The sequence below is a fragment of the Delphinapterus leucas genome, chromosome 1 (genome assembly GCF_059928025.1).
Source record: "Delphinapterus leucas isolate spDelLeu-1000000601 "Yukka" chromosome 1, BTC_Dleu_Yukka2, whole genome shotgun sequence".
Classification (NCBI taxonomy): domain Eukaryota; kingdom Metazoa; phylum Chordata; class Mammalia; order Artiodactyla; family Monodontidae; genus Delphinapterus; species Delphinapterus leucas.
Window position 1 is genome coordinate 109,772,721 of NC_143129.1, and position 24,192 is coordinate 109,796,912.

At 35.3% G+C, this 24,192-nt stretch overlaps 1 protein-coding gene across 1 annotated transcript in view; it reads right to left on the reverse strand.

Annotated features, from left to right (window-relative positions):
• BRDT (bromodomain testis associated) overlaps positions 1–24,192 on the reverse strand; it is a 48,338-nt gene that overhangs the window by 20,636 nt on the left and 3,510 nt on the right. The window contains 10 exon segments of the mRNA XM_089919713.1: positions 2,620–2,794; positions 4,958–5,013; positions 13,376–13,507; positions 13,989–14,102; positions 14,195–14,535; positions 14,537–14,733; positions 15,372–15,560; positions 16,600–16,728; positions 19,142–19,495; positions 20,175–20,344. Coding sequence (XP_089775839.1) covers positions 2,620–2,794; positions 4,958–5,013; positions 13,376–13,507; positions 13,989–14,102; positions 14,195–14,535; positions 14,537–14,733; positions 15,372–15,560; positions 16,600–16,728; positions 19,142–19,495; positions 20,175–20,344 — 1,857 coding nt within the window.

The following is a 24,192-nucleotide window of genomic DNA, read 5'->3' on the forward strand; positions in this document are numbered from 1 at the left end:
TAAAACTTCAACTTCTTAAATATTTATGTACTCTAACATACATTTATGTACTCTATGTAACTCTAATTTAGTACTCTAATTTATTTCCACCAAGATTACATTCCAGAAAAGTAAAATTCTATATACATTTTATAGCTTATATATATTTGCAGTTTCCCTTGGGCATAGTGCCACCTACAGTTGGCAAATGCAAACCACTTTGGTTCTGAAAAATCTGCTTAAGTGCAGTAGAACAGCCATTCGGCATCATCCAAACTTCCCCTTTACACAGTACTGTTACTCACAATCACGTATAAACAGAAATTGAAGGAATACAAGAAACGGATCCCGACCGAAGATTTAGATATTTAAAGCCTGACTTTTCATAGATAGGACGTTTTCTTAAAATAGGAACAAAAGACCATCTTGACTGCATTATTTCCATTATTTTTCAATGTCTTTATTCTTCTTCAAAGCTATCCCTATCATTCTCCTAGGAACTTACTATAATGAAAACAGCAACTTTTCCCTACTCTGGTTCTTTGCGATTGACCTCCACACTCGATCAAATCTCGCCGATTTCAAAATTCAAAGCAAAACAACCTCTCTCCCAGTCTTAAAAAAACAAAAAACCTATCTTCCTGTTAAAGCCACAGCTATCTTCCCATCCTCTTCAATAAAATTCTTGAAAGACTGGTTTACATTCAGATTCCATTACTTCTCAATTTACAAGAATCTGCTTCCATCTCAATCACAATAGCCATAAAAGAAGCTTTTGTAAAAGCAAAAAAATCTCACATTGCCAATTTTAATCTTCTCTCCTCATTCCTCATGGTACTTTAAGGCTTTGTATATAGTAGGACATGATACTTGTGATGATGATTTCCTTCGAAAAACGTATCTCCTGGGCTTCTATTATACCATTTTTCCTTTTCCTCTTAGCTTTGATTACCTCTTCTTGTAACTTATTAATTTTTTCTACTTTTACTGAGAGGGAGTTTGGTTACCCAGAATTTTGTCCTTGACCTTTCTCCTCCTGCTCTGTACATTTTCCTTCATTCTCATGGCTTCAAGTAGCTTCTACATATTGGTAATTCCTAACTGTAGTTCTTGTTACACCCTATTAGTTCCAGAAACCTATTTCTAGTTATACATTTCCAATTAGATATTCTGCAGCATCTTAAACATGTCCAAAATGAACAATGTCTCTTATTTTCAAGCCAACTGTTGGATAATACTCTGGTAAGACACTTATTCTAATAAAGCTTAGTAATTCTGCCACAAAAATATCTAATTTAGCCACATCCTTTCTGTACGTACTGCCTTAGTTTTGGTCCTCATAATTTCTTTCCTAGACTATAGCACCCAGCTTCCTTACTTGGTCCCAATTATATCAGAGCATCTTCATCTTAGTCCATCCCTTATACAGCAAGCAGCAATCTCTTCCTAATGTAGAATCTGATTTTGTTATGCTCTTGTTTGAAGCTACTTTCTGTGTGCAAAATAAAAGATCCAAATGTAGCACTGGTATTTAAGGTAATTTATGACCTAGAACAACTACATCTTCAGTTATTCTCCTGAGTACCTTGAAAATATTTTTCCAGAAAAGAATGGCTTTAAATATTTCATACTTTGGATCTTTGTTTATACTTCTTCCTGGGATGCCCCTCAGTGTTGCCTCAGATATTTTTTCTCTTGATCTCCACTCCTTCTCCAGAGTCAAGAGCTATAACTCGAGTTAAATGCAAAACGGAATACTCAAACACAGAATAGTAGGGAGCTTTTACTGGAAGCAATAAAGGAGGATCAAAACTTCTGTGTTCCTCCTAATCTGTGCTTCAGTAAAACAGCTTAGAAATTTCTTCTGTTTTGGAGAAACCCCTGCCACTGGAAGGCCAGGGAGCAGTCTAGACAGAAGGAGACATGGATATGGAATATTCACATCTGCTTCTGTCTAGGCCTGAATACATTTGTGTCTCAAAGTTCAGGCACTCCATAAGCTGGGCTCATCACTATCAGAGAAGTATGCTCCTGTGCCACACATCCCCAGGAGGACCAGGCTGAGAAAGGTGATACGTTCACTTCTGATAAGACTAACAGATAAGACATTTATAAAGTCAAATGAACCTAACAATACAAAAATTTCCAGTTTTAGAAGATGTTTTTAGTAAATAGGAACCACCACTAGGCAAGTATTTCTAGCCCAAGTTTCTTTAACTGTAAACTGTTTTTAATGTTTATAACTTCATTTCTCTACCTATAGAATCTCTATCTTTTCCCTATTCTAATCTACCTTTCCAACCCACACAGACATCATGGAAATTAGAGCAACATTTCACAAGTCTGCTCAGAGCTTGCTATGAGCTATGGCAGTGACAGGTTTTTATGCATGGCTCACATGCCAATGTATATAATCTGTATGAAAATAAGTTGTGTGTGAACTGCACATACAATTTTCTTTCATTCAAATGTAATGAGTACCTTGGGGTATAAAGCAATATGCTTCAGGGATTATTTCTAACCTGGAAATTACTAGTTATGATTTTCAGTATTCCAGATACATAACATTTAAGATAATCTTGGCATTTTCATTTAGAAGTCAGTTGTTCAATCACAGTCATTTACTTCTTAATTTCTTACCTGAAAGAGGCAGAATTTGTAAAGGTGAAATGTTTTCCACACTCTGTAAACGTTCTGATTCTTGATAATTAAATACTAACTGGTAGGGATTTGGTGGTGTTCCACCTGAACATGTAGTCTGATGAACCAGACTAGTTTTCCCAGAGGTTGTATATTGCACAGATGATTGTATCCGCTAAGACAAAGTTAAACAAAACTATCTTTCAGAGCTTAACCACACAAGAAGTATAACTAAGAAAATAGAAACACAAGAGGATAGAATATAATTTAATACTGTCTTTGAATATGATATTAAATTAAGTCACACAAATTTATAAGGTATAAATATCACTATCTTACAAATGAGAAAACTAAGGTTTAGAACGATTAAATGACTTGGCCATTATATAGCTTATAAGCAGAGTCAAAGTCTGTGATCTTAGTTGCTAGTACACATAGACTTATACATATGTTATTAAACAGTGTTGCTTATTTTCAAATGCTTCCCTGTGATCTACTGAAAATAAAAACTGAGCTTTTATACCAAATCTAGAGACTAATCCACTTTCTTTACCCCCTTTTCCTTAGTGAATTATAGACCTAAAAGGAGGGGGTGTTTAAAAAAAGAATAACATGATGGTTGAGCCATAGACTATCAACAAATTCTGATTCCAAACTGCTAACTACTTATTAAGAAAAAGTGTATTATAATAGCTAATATTTAGTTAACACTTACGATGTGCAAGGCACCAGGGTAAGCCTTTTATATAGTTCTTAATTTCTCACACTAATCCTATGAGTTTGGTATAATTATTATCCCCATTTACAGTTTACAATAGGACTTAGATATAAGGAAGGTAACTTAACCTAAAATCTCACATCTATTCAGTGGCAAGCTAAGTTACAGTACCAAAGCCCAGGTACCTTGTCTACTAAGCTCTGAGTTATAGATAGTACAGAGGTGAATAAGACAATCTTCCTTCTCCATCTAATAAAGGCGTTAGAGTGAGTGAGCCAATAAGGCAAGTGTATGAATACCTATGCTAGTTTGAATAAAACAAAGGACATAGAAATGTTTATCCCAACAATAATACAGACCCAAGCCCAAAGCTTAAAGGCAAATGCTGAGATTTAAATCAGCAAAACAACACTTTCTGAAACACACAAATATGTGCATTTATTCATGATCCTATAAATATATTTCCTCTTTTGTCTTAAATGAGCATTTTCTTCTTCAGTGAGTGACACTGAAAAAAACTTGGTCACAAACAGATCATAAACATAGCATTCTATGTGCTATGTACTGAGAATTATTCCAAAGTTTGTTCATAACTTGACATAATTTTCTGATTCCACTAATACCTATGGCAGACAGATCATCTGGATCTTCCTTCCACTCAAAAACCTTTGAGAGCTCACGCCTACCTAACAAATTAAATATTAACACTTTATCTAGGTGTGCAAAGCCTTCCCTATTATATCTCCAAAGCCAACTAATCCCATACAAACACCCTCTGCTACCATATTTCCCTGAACACACCTCCTGTGCTTCCCCCCCACCCTCTTACTGCTACTACCTCTGTTTAAAAAAGTAAGTCCCTAATCAGCATGTCAATATACTAACCATTTCTTCCCTTTCCCTGTAATTTAAAACCCATTTTAAGCATTCCCTCCTTCAGGCAGTATATATATATTCCTCCTTTATTTTCTCAATATATTATGAATATAGATGATTATAGCACTAATCATACAATCTCTTAACTGTATGATTATCTCTCTTCTCACAACTAAGAGATCCTTCAAGACAGTATTATTTATGTTGTATTTCCCCTAACCTAGAGTTAGATGTTGTTAAGTAAGTTTATGATTTAATAAAAGGTATACACCTGTAATTCTATATTTGGGATGGGTACAAAGGATTAAAAGTTTTATGAGGATTAGTAGTAAAAGATAAAATTACTTTTATTCTTTTTAAAGCACGTCAACTACTAATCAAACATAGATGTGCTAAAAATGAATAGTTGGTAATTGGTACGCACACGGGGACACCAAGACCTTCTCTCTGTATTTAGACTCTCAAGACTAAGCTGAAATTTCTATAATTTGTTCAACTTACCTGTCTGACTAAATCATAAAAAAGTCACATCTTGTTAGAAAAATGTAACCAAATCATTTCACTATTCAATCTTCTTTACAAAGAAATCTTTGAACATTTAGTTGACAAATTAAATTGAGTGACAACTCTTCATGTAAATAAAATCAAGAACAATTTTAAAGAAAGCTACTACTATACCAGTGAGCTATAACCTACATAATTTTAAAATTCTAAGGTAAAAATGAAGAATTAACTTACCTTTACTTTCTCTTTAGAAGAAGAATCATTCTGTTCTACTCCAGTAAATTTAGGAAACATTTCTGCAAACGTATATAAATATTTTAATATTTGCCAACTTAAAAAATTACCATCATCTAAATGACAGATTTTTTCACATTAGAATGAAAGTGATGATTTTAAGAAAATGGTCAACTTCTTAACTCAAGAAATTCTTTTATTTACAAATTTTTTTGCCCTCTTGGAATCAGTCAAAATTTCTAAAGGGATACTTGCTTTGAAAAGGGATATTTTCTTTTCCACATAATGGAATAAATATCCCCTCACAAATTTCAATTTAGATTATTAGGCAAAAAGAACAATGTGTTACTTCAGAGTAAAGAGCTTGAATAAGCAACAGTTTAAAAAGAAACAAGTTACAACAGAGATAAGGGTTTAAACAAGCAGTACCAATTATACTAAAATCATCTTTAACCAAGTAGCCATTAAGAGGCTTAATTAAAATAATTGAGAATTTACAAGAGAAGGGTATGTCATTATCTGAGAGGATACAGTCTTTTATTAAAAGTGAAGCTATTTGATTATACATGATAAAGTCTGCTCTGCTTGCTAAGCATTATAATAAAGATCCCATCTAATTAATACTCTGTTTACTTCCGAGCTATCTGGCAGCTTCAACTACATAGAAACAAATGGGTTTTATAGTACCTCCTTTATCTTTAGAAATGCCTTTACAGCTGACACTGGCAGTAGAGTAGATATAAAAAGAGATCTCTCTGACATGGTGCTCATAGGTTCCTCTTTCTTGATCCTACAATTGATTCTGGTGCTATCCTCCCCAGTAAGAAGCCTAAGTCGGTGTGGTAAAGCACCAAACTGGTAGTTAATGCCTTGATTCACCTCTCCAGCCAGCTTTCATGAGCCTCCTGAGCATTATCTGCCTCAGGCTTCAGGGCACCAAGGCTGGTCAACACCAGGTCTTATTCAAACTTAAAACATTCTAATTTTAATAATTACCTTCTGCCTCCTGAAATGCCATCAGTTTCCGCTGGATGTGTTACTGTTCTTTCCTAAAATGTCTGATGCTGGACACTGTTAAAATTGCTAAGTGCCACTCAATGACGTGCTTTAATTTAAAGAATCCAAGTATTTAAAATGACATGGACCATCTTAATGTCACTCCACTAAGTATTATTTTAAGTGTTGGGGGTTAGGTGGAAAGGGGAAGGGAAGAAGACAGACTGCAAAGATTGAGGGTATAGATCCAGGTAGCTTTCACATTTAGGGGAAAAGTTATGATTTCAGCTTTGATCAACAACAAAAAAAACAGACTTCATTAATACGATCATATAATATATGTACATCTATACATCTGTCTTTTTTTTGAACATCTTTATTGGAGTATAATTGCTTTACAATGGTGTGTTAGTTTCTGCTTTACAACAAAATGAATCAGTTATATATATACATATGTTCCCATATCTCTTCCCTCTTGCGTCTCCCTCCCTCCCACCCTCCCTATCCCACCACTCCAGGCAGTCACAAAGCACGGAGCTGATCTGCCTGTGCTATGTGGCTGCTTCCCACCAGCTATCTACCTTACGTTTGGTAGTGTATATATGTTCACGCCTCTCTCTTGCTTTGTCACAGTTTACCCTTCCCCCTCCCCATATTCTCAAGTCCATTCTCTAGTAGGTCTGTGTCTTTATTCCCGTCTTACCCCTAGGTTCTTCATGACATTTTTTTTTCTTAAATTCATATATATGTGTTAGCATATGGTATTTGTCTCTCTCTTTCTGACTTACTTCACTCTGTATGACAGACTCTAGGTCTATCCACCTCATTACAAATAGCTCAATTTCGTTTCTTTTTATGGCTGAGTAATATTCCATTGTATATATGTGCCACATCTTCTTTATCCATTCATCCAATGATGGACACTTAGGTTGTTTCCATCTCCAGGCTATTGTAAATAGAGCTGCAATGAACATTTTGGTACATGACTCTTTTTGAATTATGGTTTTCTCAGGGTATATGCCCAGTAGTGGGATTGCTGGGTCATACAGTAGTTCTATTTGTAGTATTTTAAGGAACCTCCATACTGTTCTCCACAGTGGCTGTATCAATTTACATTCCCACCAACAGTGCAAGAGGGTTCCCTTTTCTCCACACCCTCTCCAGCATTTATTGTTTCTAGATTTTTTGATGATGGCCATTCTAACCAGTGTGAGATGACATCTCATTGTAGTTTTGATTTGCATTTCTCTAATGATTAGTGATATACATCTGTCTTAATTATCCAAATATGCACCTAAACAAATTATTCAATGATATAAACTCTTAACTACAGTAAAAATACAACATACCACATTAGTGTTCTGACGAAAAATTCAACGGCATTATCTTAGTTCTCTGACATAAAACTAAAGCTCAGGACTATTATAAAAACTAGCACCTCAAAATCTAAAAAACACTAGAAAAAGGCATCAAAGATTTTTAATTAAAAAAAAAATCAAAAACACCAAATACAGTATGCCTCAAAAAAGTCTTACAGACTATAGATAGATGAATAATGATAGCCTAAAACTCAGTATTTTGCTTCTCATTCTACTCTTATGTAGCTGACTTTCCAGGAACATAGTAAAATAAAACTGCATATTTCTGTTTATTTATGAGTTCCTGGCCTTTGGAATTAAAAGGCAAACATACACATTTTCACTATCAAGCTTAAGACCACATTTCAATAAATGAAGAAGCCCTACCAGGTCTTACAAACATTAATAAAACTGAGCACTATAGTGACAACATACACGCTTGTCAACTAACTTCACCAGGGATCTGTGATAATATGTATACCTACCTTGTGAGGATCCAATTGGATAAAATATGTTAACTACTAAACAAATGAATATTTTGCACATTATATAATGTGTTTTATTTTCACAGCTCCCCAAAAACCTCAATATAAAACTTTGATTGGAAAACTTTCCTTTCAAACTAAGCAAAAATTTTAATCACAGAATCAAGAAAAAGAGAGAGATCTGGCATCAAATATTTGATTGAAAGGTTTGCTAATAACCATCACCTATCAAAGCACTGAGATCAATGCTCCAGAGACACCAAATATTATCAGCAAGCCAGTACTGACTAAAAAATTTGATAAATTGAATATGAATATAATACCATACATAATGTAAAACCAGAATGTAATGCCATTACAGCAGAAAAAATTACTGAAGATTTTTAAATTAGAAAAACAAATCACACTTCTGTTGTATAGGACAGGGTACAGAAAAGTGATTGGAAGTTATTACCTTATTTTATAGGAAAGAAAGTATGTCCAGAGATGTTGAATGATTTGCCCTATTGATAAAAATCAAGTACTTTGAACGAAAGAAATCTGCTCCCTTTAAAGAATGTTTTGGTATTTTGATTTAAGTGTGTGGTGCTTATGTAATATAGAAGAACAAACCGATTATAAGCTGCCTCTTCCTTTTACCAAAGTAATTTTAACTAGAGTTTAGAAAGTGGAAACAAAAAAACACCTAGACTGATGATTCTCAAACACTGCAGCACATTAGTCACATGGAATACACTGTTTTGTTTTTGTTGGGTTTTTTTGGCGACGCCACATGAGATCATAGTTCCCGGACCAGGGATCGAATGTGGGCCTCCTGCATTGGAAGTGTGGAGTCTTAACCACTGGACTGCCAGGTAAGTCCACACATGGGATACTTTGAACACTACATTTACCTGGCCCCACCCTCCATTCAATTCAGATTTGGACACTATTTTTTAAAGTTTTACAGGTGATTCTAATGTACTGCCAAGGTTGAGAAACACTATTCTAGACAGCCTGTTTATTCAGTAAGACCCAGTTTGAACAGAAAATTTTTAAATGCACGTGACAAAGTTTACCCCTATTTCTAAGACTCGTGGCTCAAGTACAGACCTCAATATATGCAAGTTTTTAATCAAGCCCGAGTCCTTGAATTTATCTTTCTGGGGCTTTAAAAACACTCTAATTGATGAGAAACTAACGAAAGTTTAAAATATTTAAATGATGAGTACTAATCATTTCTCTTAAACTTTCTAGCTTGAATGATGAAAAGTACTCCAAACTGTCATTTCATACTTCCTACATTTACTAAACCATTCTCCCCCTTAAAAGGTAAAATAAAATCTAAATTTGGACAAAGTTTGTCCTTTTTCCCTTGCATGAAAAAAAAAATGCATCATTGTCACTTCTACAGAAGATGTGGGTTGTAGTACTAAAGAGAAACGGTTATTTTACTCCTACTATTAAGTCACCATAATTAAGAAAGTTAAAAAAAAAAAGGAACAATTGGTACTTAAAGAATTTCATAAATTTCACTTTTAGAACATTACACTGAAGCCAATAAAAGCAAAAAGTCCAAAATATGAAGTGACAAATTCACTTTGTCTTAACCAGGTAAAGAATTGATGCCATAACCATTCAATTTCTTTGTGTATAACTGTTGCAAGAATTGAAATGATAATCATTCCTGAAAAATATTCTATTCCACACTAATCAAGTATCTGAGCTAACATTTAGACAGTTCCTGAAGTTATTTCCTACAAGGATAGAATCAAAAAAGCACTATTACCTATGAGCTGCTCCATTTGATGGTTTCTCAGTAATAGTATTAAATCTGTTAATAATATTCCTCCCTATTATATCACTCAAGATAGCCAACCTTGTTGAGCATTAGAAAACTCTCAATTGCTTGTGTGTACATTCTAGCGCAGCCTAGTTAACATAGGATATATGTATCTGGAATTCATTTTATTGTCAAGCCTCATTTATATCTTTGATCTGGCATTTAATGATATTTTGGGTTATGAAAAAGTTTAGAAAGGTTTTATATTTATACCAATGTTTAATCATTGTTCTTTTTTTTTAGATAGGATTTTATTTTATTTATTTATCTATCTACTTATTTATTTGGCTGCGCCTCACGGCTTGTGGGATTTTAGTTCCCCAACCAGGGGTCGAACCCAGGCCCTTGGCAGTGAAAGCGCAGAGGCCTAACCACTGGACTGCCAGGGAATTCCCAATCATTGTTCTTGATTTCTTGGCACATGACAATTTGCATATGCCAATGTAACTCAAGAAGATAATTTAAACGGCAAAATCGAATCACATTGAAATTTGCAATTAAGTACTGCTTCTAGCCCACAGATTTCTTGCTTATAGTTTTCAAAGATTTGGGATTTCATTACAAGTCTATCTTGGAACTGATTTAGTATCTTGTTTGAAATTATAACTAAAGAAATTTTAAAATAAATCTTTCCTTGGAACTTACTCCCCTGCCATTTAATTAATCCCATTTAATGAAGCAGAATTACTCCATATTTTTCAAACACGCATAAAATAAGTTTAAAGATTACATAGAACATAATAATTAATGTGTAAACAGCTCTAACACTATTTATAACATTTAAGTGTTTTTCACAGATGTCACCCTTAAAACATTTCAGCATACCTAAACAGAATAATATTGCAGTAAAGAGAGAAACTCATAATACAAGAAAACTACAGAAGAACCTTAAGAGTCAATACTATTAAAGAATTTCGAAAAGTTAATTTAGAGAGCTGTCCTTGATAACAGAAATTATGAAAGATTGTGACAAAAAAAAATAACTAAATAAAAGATTGTGACTTTGTTAAGAAAACTGCATACAGTCTCAAGTTGCTAAAAAATCCAGGAAGACAGGTATTAAAAAATAGATTAAGAAAAATTACTAAAGATCAATATCCTTCTATCAGAAAAGAATTTCTCACAGAAGCTTTCAGAAAAGATTCCACTATTAAAATTTTGGGGAAATGAAATTATATGCATATGTCCTATTTTAAATAATCAAAACTCTTATTTAATCAGAGTTCTGATAATCAAGATATTCCTATTTTAAGTTTCAGCTCTTGACAAATTGTAATAAATTTTTTTTTTTTTTTTTTTGCGGTACGCAGGCCTCTCACTGTTGTAGCCTCTCCCGTTGCGGAGCAACAGGCTCCGGACGCGCAGGCTCAGCGGCCATGGCTCACGGGCACAGCCGCTCCGCGGCATGTGGGATCTTCCCGGACCGGGCCACCAACCCATGTCCCCTGCATCGGCAGGCGGACTCTCAACCACTGCGCCACCAGGGAAGCCCGTAATAAATTTTAAAGTTACAAAATCTTATTTACATTTTCAGTTAATTTTTACTTATGTAACAAAGTTTTTGCTAATATATCTAATTTTCACAAATTATATTTTCTCCACAGCCCCATTTTCCCTCACCCTGAAACTTAGACTTGGGATTTGTCATCTGCTTCTTGATAACGTCATGTGCATTATTAAGAATGGTAGATGCTTTGCTTATTCTTACAATAGGTATAGCTATTGATATAGTCTGAATTAATTATTTTTCACAATTTGCAGTCCTTTTACTTATAGTTTTTGTTGTTCTCAGGAAAGTTAAAAAAATGCTGTTAGCTTACACACTAGAAATCAAGAGCCTTACAGTATTTTAATGGGTACAACTGAAGTTAACAGGAGAAAAGGTCCCATTGCTTCATTTACTAATTTATTTTATTAAGCAAAGAGATAACTGTTCTTTCCCCGTTAAGGTAAGCATTGCATTTGCAACTTATAACCTACATATACAGTGTTTTTCCAATGAAGTATGTAGTTGGTTCATAAAACAATGAAAATTTCAAAGATAAATGATAACTCATACTATCCTATCATATTAGTAGACAAACTGACCTTAGTGTCACAAACCTATACATTATCCATAAAGTAGATTGAAATATAAAAATTCGCTACCTTGATTTTAACAGTGTTTTTAAAAACATCCCCAGTTACTTGGAAAAGATGACATCAAACAAGAATAAAATAAAATAAAATAGTCATAAAATAAAAATTAAATAGTGTTTTAAAATCAGAATTCTGAGGCTGAGTTATTCTGCTAGAAAGTTAGGAAAACATAATATATATTATACTATTTTAAGAACACAATAGATGAAAAACATTCTTTCCTTCAAGCAACATATTGGAAGATTCTATCAGAAACTGATAATTCAAATTAAAATTAAGGTACTTCACTGAAGCACTCTGAAGTACCTTTCTGCTAATACTCAAGGTATTTATTGATCAGTAGTCAATATATAATTAGATAATTTAATAAGAGTTTTATTCTACAAATAAAAGACAAAGTGCTCTAACTTATTAGGCCATAAATTCTTTATTAGATGAAATTACAAATGCTAGTCACAATTTAAAATACTAAATGCAAGTTAGAGTTTTTTCAGTACTTTTTTATGCTTAAAAAGTCAACTATAAGAAAATAATGTATAATCTGAGTCCTAAATTAATTTAAAAATTTTCTAGTGTGACAAATTTCAACAAAAGTAAAAATTCTGTTTATTCTAACAAAAATGTTTACGACTATATACTTCAGAAATGTAAAAACAAAATGCAGACATCAGCACCACAAATTAAAGAGAACCAAAAGTGAAACAATGTACTGCAACGGAGCAGACCCTTACTACCAGACTGAAATAGGAGGGATATTCTTACAAACAGTAAGAATTCCTAATGTAACAATATTCTGTGTGGGATGTTTTAAAGAGAGCTGAATTTCATGACAAACAAGAAATGTCTCATTTAAAATAAAGCAAAATTTTAGGCCCGGAAGTGCCCTGTATTTGAATGTGCCTTTTGGTGAACAATGATGGAATGCCTCTGCCAAGTCTGAAACCTGGGGCAGGGATTAGCTGTCAACTACACAACCATCAGTGAAAGAGTACAAAGGAAACACGAATGCCTTAAGCTTGATATAGTTGATGATAAACTATATAAGGTAACATGGTACTTTAGCATAACTGAGAATCTGAATTTAAAGTACATTTTTCTATAAATGGACAATAATCGACAGTGAAGAAAACACTGAAGTGAAAAAAATCTGCTTTACACGTTTTCTGGGATGACTGGTTTCTTAATTCAAAATGATTATTCAATTCAGAATATATTGTCACAACAGAGCAAACTTTGCAACATTAGAGTGATTTGATATATCAGAGAATAAAGTGAAAGATGTCCTCAAATAATCTTTTATTAAAAAGTGAAAATCAGCATTTTATTCTGTGCTGTTTTTTGGTATTAGGACCTGATATTATATATCAGACTATCCCCACCTTTAGTAAATTATTTTCAACATTACAAGCCTGTAAGTCACATATGTATAATATGAAGTTTCACTTTACACAGTATCTCTTTTAAGGAAAATAGTTCAGATTGTCAACATGCAATTAAATAATAAGTGTGGCATCCAAACCATAGATTCTGGGTAAGTAACGAACATTTCTTCAAACGATAAGTCTCAATATTACAAGAAAAATATTTTCCCACAAGCAGAGGTATACTTAAGGGGACAGCTAACCTGATTCGGAATCACTGCTGTCTGAAGAACTTGAATCACTGCTACTACTTTCAGACTCTGATGAGCTACTGCTGCTGCTTTCACTCAGTCGGGAACCACTTCCAATGGCCTTGGATGATTGAGTTTTCTCAGCTACAGAATACGAAAAGACATTAAAAATGGCAGACATTAGGCACTTCCCTGCTGGTGCAGTGGTTAGGAATCCACCTGCCAGTGCAGGGGACATGGGTTTGAGCCCTGGTCCGGGAAGATCCCACATGCTGTGAAGCACCTAAGCCCATGTGCCACAACTACTGAGCCTGTGCTCTAGAGCCGGCGAGTCACAACTACTGATGCCCGCGAGCCACATCTACTGAGCCCGTGTGCCACAACTTCTGAAGCCCACGTGCCTAGAGCCCATGCTCCACAACAAGAGAAGCCACTGCAATGAGAAGCGAACGCACCACAACGAAGAGTAGCCCCCACTCGCCGCAACTAGAGAAAGCCTGTGTGCAGCAACAAAGACCCAATGCAGCCAAAAATCAATCAATCAATCAATCAATCAATAAATGTATTTTTTTTAAAATGCCAGACATTAAATAGTTACAGGAACATTTTAAAAACCGGTACCTACGTTTTGTTTGATGTTTTCTAGAATTTAACTGATTACTGACATCCTGTAACCGCTTTTCCAATTCTTGTTTTTTCTGTGAATAAAGTTCTTCTTTGGACTTCATTATTCTCTTACCTGTGTGATTTAGGAGGAAAAAAAAGAGTGAGTACAACCAAAAACTAACACAAATACCAGACTGATTTCTACTAATATAAAGAAATACATACCATGAGGTTTTACTGGTCTTTTTCTCAGACATGCAGCAACATATTTTTCCAGTTCTCTCAGTGTTGATGCTGTCAGTGCTTCAAAGTCTATATCTATCTCATTAGGGCTGGAATTTCTCAGTGAAGGCTCTCTGCACAGTATTATATGAACGACATGCCCAAGTTTATCTCCAGGGAGTTTGTTTATATCCAAGCTTAACTGTCTTTTCTCATCATAGTTCATAGGTTTAGCATTATCTTTATCTTCAGATTTCGCAGCGAAGACCTGTTGTTTCCCCTTCTTTGGCTGACTGTAACAAAAGTTAAATTTAATCAAATGTATTTTAGATAATGTTATTTTAATAAGGCATCATTAAAGATACTTACTTGCACTTGGACTTTTCCTTTAATTTTATTTGCTTAAACTTTTTCCTTGGATTTTCATCTCTGTTATCAATCTTTTCTTTTTTCTTTTCCCTTTTAGACTTCTCATTCTTTCTCTTTCGCTTATTGAAAGGTACTTGGGACAGAACCGGTAGCTGTTGATGAACAGCTTTAAGCTGAAAAAGGAAAAATTCTTTAAACATTCATGGCTCTAAATAATTAAAGACAGTAGAAAAAAATGAAGGCACTCAAAAGTCAACATTATCCTTTGTGAAATTCATTTCCTTCAGGTTGATATTTCATTTCACAAATTCATTATTTTGAAAGGCATATGTTAAATTTCAAAGACTACCATGTACTCAACCCATAAACTTAAATAGTCATCTAAAAACAGACCAAGAATCATTAATTTTTCCAGGCAGTCTTAAGTCTTAAATCATTGATTTTTCAGGATTGAGCTCAAAGCAGGTTAACATTTTATCACAAAAGGTAACAAATATTAAATAAAGATCTCATCCATAAACTATCCAGGTTATGTCATATAAATTGTTTCAATGAGAATTGTGGTTAGGCATTTATTGTGATTAGGAATTGTGATTAGGAATATAAATAACAGAATTTTAAGATGTATATATTTTTGAGTGGGAAAAGACTATTAAACATTAAAAATGTGCCCATAAGTAAATAAAGTCACAGTTAATACGTGATCTAAATATAACAGCTTTTAATCTACAAATAGGATTTTATAATAGATCAGCAGCAGCAGCAGCTCATAGAAAGAATATAAAAACTTTGTAACAATATAAACAACTACCTGCTCCTGAAGCTTTTCAAGACTCTGAGCTTGTTCATCTTCAGAATCACTAGAAGAGTTATCTGCAGAGGAAGCTTCACAACTCCTTTCTCTACCAAGGGTTTCTGTGGTATCTGTTTTGATGTAACATACAGGCATACTCTCAACAGGTTCATCTGGGATCTTTGCAAAATGCATTTCGAAAACATCCTACAATGGAAAATCAGACTCTTAAGGTCTTCTGCGTTTCTGATTTAATGCAGCAATAACATCTTTTAAGAAAAGGTACATTACAGTGTCATTTTTTTTTTTTTTCTGTCTGTACCTCACGGCTTGCCAGATCCCAGTTACCCGACCAGGACTGAACTCGGCCCCTCGGCAGTGAAAGCACAGAGTCCTAACTACTGGACTGCCAGGGAATTCCCTCAGTGTCTTTTTTTTTTTTGCGGTACGCGGCCCTCTCACTATCGTGGCCTCTCCCATTGTGGAGCACAGGCTCCGGACGCACAGGCTCAGCGGCCATGGCTCACGGGCCCAGCCGCTCTGTGGCGTGTGGGATCTTCCTGGACCGGGGCACGAACCCGTGTCCCCTGCATCGGCAGGCGGACTCTCAACCACTGCGCCACCAGGGAAGCCCCTCAGTGTCATATTTTGATGAGAATTCTATTTTTCCTTGTGGTACTCATTTCACAATATATACATATATCATAATGTATACCTTAAACTAATACAATGTCAATTATATCCCTATAAAACTGGAGGAAAAAATGATTTACCAGAAATATAATAAGACTCATGCTTCCCTGCCTACCAACCTTAGCAACTTTTCTCCATTTTTCCAGGTAAGACAGACCTCTCAGATTATATAGGGGAAGTCCTTTTAAGATCTCCTGCCCTGTGGCTGGTGCATCATTCTACTACCTCCCAATGGCTTAGCCTCAAAAGTCCTTGAGCCTTCCCTTCAGTGGGACACTGACTGCAGTCAACCCTCTCTCAGATACCTACTGTCCTCTCTTCACTACTATTTCCCCACTACCTTCTATATGTAGGGCAGCTTCATTAACAGATTTACTACGAATGGATGCTATGCCTCAGAAAACAAACAACCCCCACAATTTTAAGAGTATAAATTATGCTTTATTACTTGGCGGGGGTGGGGGGTGTATTCTTTATCTCTTGAGTTATGGTTCTAAAATTTTTAAACTATGTTCAGAGGAAACTCACTTTCAGAGCACAAGTAAAAACTCACCTGAAGCATTCTTGCCATTGTAACTACTTCATGATCTGGAGGACTGTATTGGTAGCAATTCATGAACATTAATCTAACATCTGCAGCAAATTCATACGCATGTTTATATTCTTGGTTATCCATTTTTGCCTAAATTAAGGAAAAATTACAGGATTCATCAACAATATAGTTCAATAATTGTTTGAGCACCTATGTTAAGTGTTTATATTATGAAATAATTCAAACATACAGAGGAATAATAGATAATACCAAAACCAGATACCCACCATCCAGATGTGACAAACATTAAAATTCTGCTACGCTTGTTTTGTATTTTTAGACTTTGAAAAAATCCAGTGAATTCTGACAAGTAGAGACAAAGGAGGGTGTTTCAAGTAAAGAAGAGAACAGGAGCAAAACCACAAAAGCAGGAAAAAAACAGTGTTTCCAGATAATCTTGGATAGACCAGTTTGATTGTGGGAAAACAGTGAATAAATAAACTCCTTAAATGAGCCCTGAACATCTAAATGAAAGGTTTATACTGTATTAAAATTCTCCTGGGAATGAAAAGACATTAAAAATTGAACAGAAGAGAAATATCAGGATGGGTTACATTTTTAGGTAGCTGCATATAAAGTGGATAGAAGTGAGGATACAGAGTAGCCAGGTAAGCAGCCACTATAAAAAGAAAAATGAGCAGTCAAGAAAATCCTATAGACTGCTGGGCAAAACAAGCGTATATTAACAGACAATCCATGAATAAATACAAAAGGCCAATAAACAAATACAGCATGCCAGACATCATTTGTAATTAAAGAAACACAAAACTAAAACAAGAAACATAATTTTCTACCACTCAGATCACTGGCAACTGGGAATGATTTCGGAGAACTAAATTAAATAAAGTCACTATCTTCTTATCCCTGGAATTCTATAATAGCCTCCTAAATAACCCAGTCTCCACATTGCTGCTACAGAAGTTACTGTAGGAATCAAATATGAGGACATAATCCTCATGTTTAATGCCAGCTCTAGGCCTCTACAATGAGGGTCTTTCATGTTCAAGCCCCAGTTTCCATCCAGTCTCATTTTCCCCTACTCACTGCTTCATATTGTGTCTCATGTTGCCTTAAATATTGTATTCTGGATGCTTTTATGATCTGAGGGCCTTCCAAGTTGCTCCCCCTGCCTGGAATGTCCTATAACTCAGGGGTCCCCAACCCCCAGTCCTGTTAGGAATAGGGCCACACAGCAGGAGGTGAATGGCGGGTGAGCAAGCGAAGCTTCATCTGCTCCTCCCCGTCGCTTGCATTATCACCTGAACCATCCCCCCACCGACCCATCCGTGGAAAAACTGTCTTCCACGAAACCGGTCCCTGGTGCCAAAAAGGTTGGGGACCGATGCTATAACTTACTAAGTCTTACTTATCCTTTAAGACTCAGCTCAGGTTTACCTATTTCAGGTATTGTTTCATGACCTCTCATGTAAGTATTAGGGGAAAGTAGAAAAGCATATTTTGAAGAGATAATGCTTAAAATTTTTTTAGAACTTCAAACATGAGCTTCAGATTGAAAGTGCTAATTTCCAATCAAGATGAATAAAATTAAATGCACAACCAGCGAGAGGAAAGACAGACTGCCTACAAAGGGATGACAAGTAGACTGACAGCAGACTTCCTAGCAGCAACAATAAATGCCAAAGGATATTGTCCTAGTGCTGAGGGAAAATAACTGGTTGTTCTAGAATTCTATAGTCAGTTAAAGAACCATTCAAGAATAAAGACAAAATACAGATACTTTCAGAGATAAGGCTATTAAGAGTTTACTACCTATAAATGCTCATGGAAGAACCACTGAAGTTGGCACTTCAGCAAAAAGAAAAACAAACTAAGAGGGGAAAGAGTAAGAAGCAAGAAATGAGGGGGAGCACAAAAATCAGTAACATGTTAATAAACAATGTTGATGATGAAATAATAAAACAAAACTGTGTTTAAAAGAACCAAACTCTAGACAATAATAAAGAACAAGGAGTACAATGAGTAGTCATTCAGGAGGAACACTGAGATAATGCATCATTTTGAAAATGCTACAGTTCTACTCTTTTAGTAGTTTCCCTTAAAATGAATACACATAATTAAATTTTTCCAATAATTTAAAGCTTCCAAATCAGCAATAAAGAAAATTTACCAATCTGGCAGAAGACCAAAAAATGCAGAGAGGATTAGAAACCACATAAATGCCTTGCCAAAAGAACCTTTTTTGCGTTATAATTATGCAAATTAAAAATACTTTTAATATATAACAAGAAAATATCTACAAAGTAAAAATTCAGGGTAGAGTTGTATTACATACTGTACCTCAAACATTGTGGTAAATAACCATGAATGTGTTTGAACTAAAGAAAATAAAAACATAACACTTTAAAATGTTCCCATGATTTACTTCAGGTGGTATGACTGCTGGTGATTTTTTCTTTTATCCTTTTCTGAATTTTAAATTTATGATGACAAGATTACTTTTATAATCAAGAAAAGAAGTTCCTCCTATTAACACAACATTTACCTTGATGGTTCCAAGATCCATTGGATTTTTCACAATATCATTGTAGTTATGCAGTCCCAAAGCATTAATGTCAACAGGATTATAAAAGGGCCATGCATATGACAAGTGTTTCTTTGCAAGCATTTCTTTAAGAATCTCATTACAGTGCCTTAATTGTTCGGTTACTTGAACATTCTTTACAACTTTATATTGTTGCTGAGAATCCGTCAAAACATTCATCAGCACATTTTCTTTTATATGTGGCATTTTCCCTGATTTTTTTTCTGTAAGTGTTGGGGAAGATTCACCACTTGCTTTAACTACTGAAGCTGTAGGAATTGTTGTATTTGCTTTCCTCTTCATACCCTTTGTAACCTAAAACAAAACAATTTAAAAACAAAAAGAAAACTATATATAAGGTGACATTCAGAGCAACAGTTTCCACACTTTGATCATTACCCTTATCAGTTAAAAAATGGAAATGATATTTAGCACCAAGTCTTCCGTGTATTAAGTATTAGTAAAGGTTAATTTTTCTTTCATAGGTAAAATAAATAGTTCAGATATTTCCTTCCCACATCCCAAAGAACTGTCTGGTACAAACCTTTGAGACCAATGAAAGATGGGGGGAAAAAGTCATGGTTATATCAAAAAGTTTCTGAATACCTGAAACCAGCTAGGGTATACAATTTTAAAAAAGAAAATTATCAACCCACCAAGTTGTGAGCCAATAAAAGTTATATCACCCAAAAAAGAAAAAAAAAAGTAGTTAGACAACTGATATTAATACTACAAAGATACTAAATCAGTTCAAATTCTACCTAAGGAATCTCTAAAATTTGGTTTGCCTCCCAGGTCTCTGTTCACAAAATGTACACAGACAAAAAGACTGACTGCTGTATGCTGAAGATCAATTTTCTTATCAACTTATAAAAAGGTATAAACTAACACACCATTGTAAAGCAATTATACTCCAATAAAGATGTTTAAAAAAAAAGATACAGACATCACATCAAACTTACACTGGAACGTTTTAATGCTACAGTAAACTTACTTGGGTGCCTGTTTGTGAGGCAGAGTTCAGTGGAGCACTTTGTGCCATGTTTGAAGGAGAAATAGATGTTTCGGGAAATACAGAGGGAATTGCTTGCTGCTTAATTATTTTTTCCAGTGCTTTGAGGGATTGTTTTTCTTTAACAGAAACTGCTGCATTCTGTTGAATATCTAGTAAAGTGTGAACCAGAGTCAGTATCTGAGTAAAACATAAAACTATTTTTCTTTTAGCATTCTACTTTAATACATTTAGTTCAACTTTTAAAAATATAAACACAGTTTACACTCCCATTCCCCTTTGAAACCCTCCCACACATACTTGCTGACAGTTAGACTGATTTAGATATAATACTGGAGACTTCAAAACCTGTTATATTAATGGTAGGTTTATCAATTTTATTCAAAAAGGTACCTGGCTTAAACTCAGACTAACAGAGCTCTGTGATTTTAGCTTCAGATTGCTGTAAACCCAAGCAAAAATTTCAGACACCCTGGTGATAACTATATGGTACTACGTGAGGTCTTCAGAATGCTCTGCCTAAATATCCTAGGACATTTGTTTCAGATAGTCCATCACTGGCTAACACAGAACAACAGATGTGAACATAATTCTCTTATCAAAGGAACATTTGTGCATGTTCTTTTGCCCTATATGTTCCCAAACAGTGCTAGGACTGGAGACATTTGGATCACATCACCTTGAAATCTATTACAGTCAGCACTCAGTATCCATAGGTTCCACATCTGCGGATTCAACCAACCTTGGATACAACACTCAGAGGCAACCCACAGATACGGGGGACCATTGTACTATGCCATTTTATATAAAGAACTTGAGCATCCGAAGATTTTGGTATCCACGGATGGGTCCTGGAACCAGTCCCTTGTGGATTCTGAGGGATGACTGTATTTCAAAAGCCCATCCTTCCATCTAGGCAACTCTATTCTTCTAATTGCCCAGGCCAAAAACTTTGGAGTCATCTGTGACTCCACCCTCTCTCAAACCCAATTTCCAATCCATTAGCAAACGTTTTTGCTCTATCTTCTTATCCAGAATCCAACTATTATTATAGGTGGTAATAACCCTGAATTACTGCAGTAATTATTACTGCAGTAGCATCCTACAAGGCCTTCTTTCCTTCTGCTTTTTTTTTTTTTTTTTTGCGGTACACAGGCCTCTCACTGTTGTGGCCTCTCCTGTTGCGGAGCACAGGCTCAGCGGCCATGGCTCACAGGCCCAGCCACTCCGCGGCATGTGGGATCTTCCCGGACCGGGGCACGAACCCGTGTCCCCTGCATCGGCAGGCAGACTCTCAACCACTGCACCACCAGGGAAGCCACCCCCCTTCTGCTTTTTACATCCTACAGTCTATTCTCAAAACAGCAAGCAAAGGGATCTTTTAAAATTCAAATAAGATCATGACACTTCTGCTTAATGTCCAGTGGCTTCTAATCTTCTCTCCAAGTAAAAGCCAAAGTCCTCACAATGGCTTGTAAGGAACCATGTGACCTCTCTACTTTTTCCCCCTACCTCTGTGCTCCTTCCAACCTCAATTTCTATCACCCTTCCCCTCACTTATTTCACTCCAGACTACTGGCCTGCTGTCCTCAAGTTTGGTAACCATAAGCAGACTATTTGCTCTGCCTGGCAGGAGACAGCCTCATGGCTCACTTCAACACTCCCTTCAGGCTTTACTCAAATGTCACCTTCTCAAGCCACCCTATATAAAGCAACCCTCTCTATTCCACTACTCTCTGGTTCTCTTATTTTTTTCCATGTCATTATCATATTTGACATACAACATATAGTATCCCTGACTCTCCAAATTCTATAAATCTGGGAGTTAATAGAACACAGATGGATTTTATGAAAATATCTAATACCAAGCCCTGAAAAATACCTCAATATTTAGAGATTGAGTAGAAGAGGATGATAAGGCCAAGAAGACTACAGAATGGGAAGTAAACCCTCACAACTAGTGTGCACCAAGAAATAACGGCATTTCAAGAGACAGCAGCCTTCTAAAGCAACTGATAGGGATCAAGTAAAATGAGAACAGAAAAATATTACTTAAATTTAGCAACATAAAGACTACTGACAAGCCTTTCTAGTGATGTAGTAAGGCTAGAACCTATACTGAAGTGAGTTCATGAGTATGTAAGAGGAAAGCAAAAAACAGGACAGTGGCTGGAAGGATATAGGGAAAAGATGAGTTTTAAAGATGAGATACTAGAGCATGTTTATAGTATAATAAAACTAACCTGATAGAGAATGAAAAATTAATGACGCATGAAACAAAGGGGATAACCAAAGGAATACAATCCTTAAGAAGGTAAGGAGGGAAGCAAGATCCAGGTCATAAATGAAGGCAATGGCCCAAAGTGATGGAAGGGAAAAGGCCTTTGCCCTAGCTGAGCCCTCTGCCTGGAATGTTCTTTGTTCAAATCTTAACTTCTCAATGAGGCCTACTTTGAACCTATCACGTATGTCTCTCTTTCACTACTAGAATGTAAACTCCGAGATAGCAAAAGTTTTTGTTTTGTTCATTGATGTATCCCAAGAATACAGAACAGTGTTCTGGTACATAAGAGGTACCCAAATATTTGTTCAATCAGTAAATCAACACCAATTCAATTCAAAGTACTACTTAAAAAATTTTTTTTCTTTGCCATAAAGTATCAACATGTAACCACATTATTTAGACTAGCTACTGTCACATGGCAGTTTCCCTACCACTGTGCATGAAAAATGACATGACTTAGGCAGTAGAAAGCTCCTACTAAAAGTTACTTGGAAACCTAGACCTTCACACCAAAGCCCAATCCTACCTATCTGTCAAGGCCAAACTCAAGTTCTATCACCTCTAAAGCCCTTCCCAGCTTTTCCAGTGCAAGTCAATTTCTCACTCTTGAACCATAGCACACACCACGTGTAATTTCACCTGACACTTATTGCAATGCATTGCCTTATTATTTTAAAAAGTTTTATTTCTAACTTAAATGTAAATTTAAACTGAGAGTTAGGGTGGTTATACTTTTTTGTAGTCCCAAAGTACGTGCCTTATAGGGACAAACATCCAAGTGGGTACTGACAGAAAAACAAGGTCAAAGAACTTTTGTCTAAGGGAAACCTATGCTTTTAGCAATAACCTGAGCACCTGAAATAAGCAGCTACAACTTAACCATCAAGAAACTGTTAAAGTGTTGTTTTAAAGGAAAAAATTCTAAAGGTAAGTAATTTTCACCTTGCTAGAGATAATATTTTAAGTCAGCAATAATTATCACCTTGTTTTAACAATTTAAGTAACATACCGATCTATGTGTTTTTTGCCTCACAAGGGCTTATTTTAAACCTCTTGTGGAAATCTATGCTTATATGGTCAGACTTACGATCAATCTTCTCCAAAAATAATAAAATAAAAACTTTATTAAACAGTGAGTATCTCACAGGATGGATGGAAAGCAAGCTATAAGTCATGACCCATCCTAAAGGTCTATTAACAACCAGCAAAAAAGTACATCATACTATCAATAAAACAACCTCAACCATCACCTGAATTGGTACAAGTCTCATATGTCCCAGCCACTTAACATATACTTTACAAAAGTTTACAACCATGAAAGCTAAATATTTTCCAGATACTATAGATGAGGAAACTAACATGGAATGATTAAGGAACTTAACCAAGGTTTACAGCTTCAGTGACCCAAAGATAAACCAACATTTGACCTATGACAATCTTGATTAACCTCTACAATAAACCCATCTGAATACTTAAGATTAATTTTATAACTTCATATTTAAATATTAGGATTATTAGCTGTAAAACATCTCCCCCTAAAGTTCTGAGTTAAGATCTAGAAAAAGAGCATCTTCAGACCCACCAGCAACACTTCATTCTTAGCTATGGGATCTTCTGACACAGAGAAATGCTGGCAATTTTGGCCCTCTTAATTAGTATAGCACAGATACATGATCTACTAAAATAGTAATAGTAACTGTGAATTACTTGGTGCCT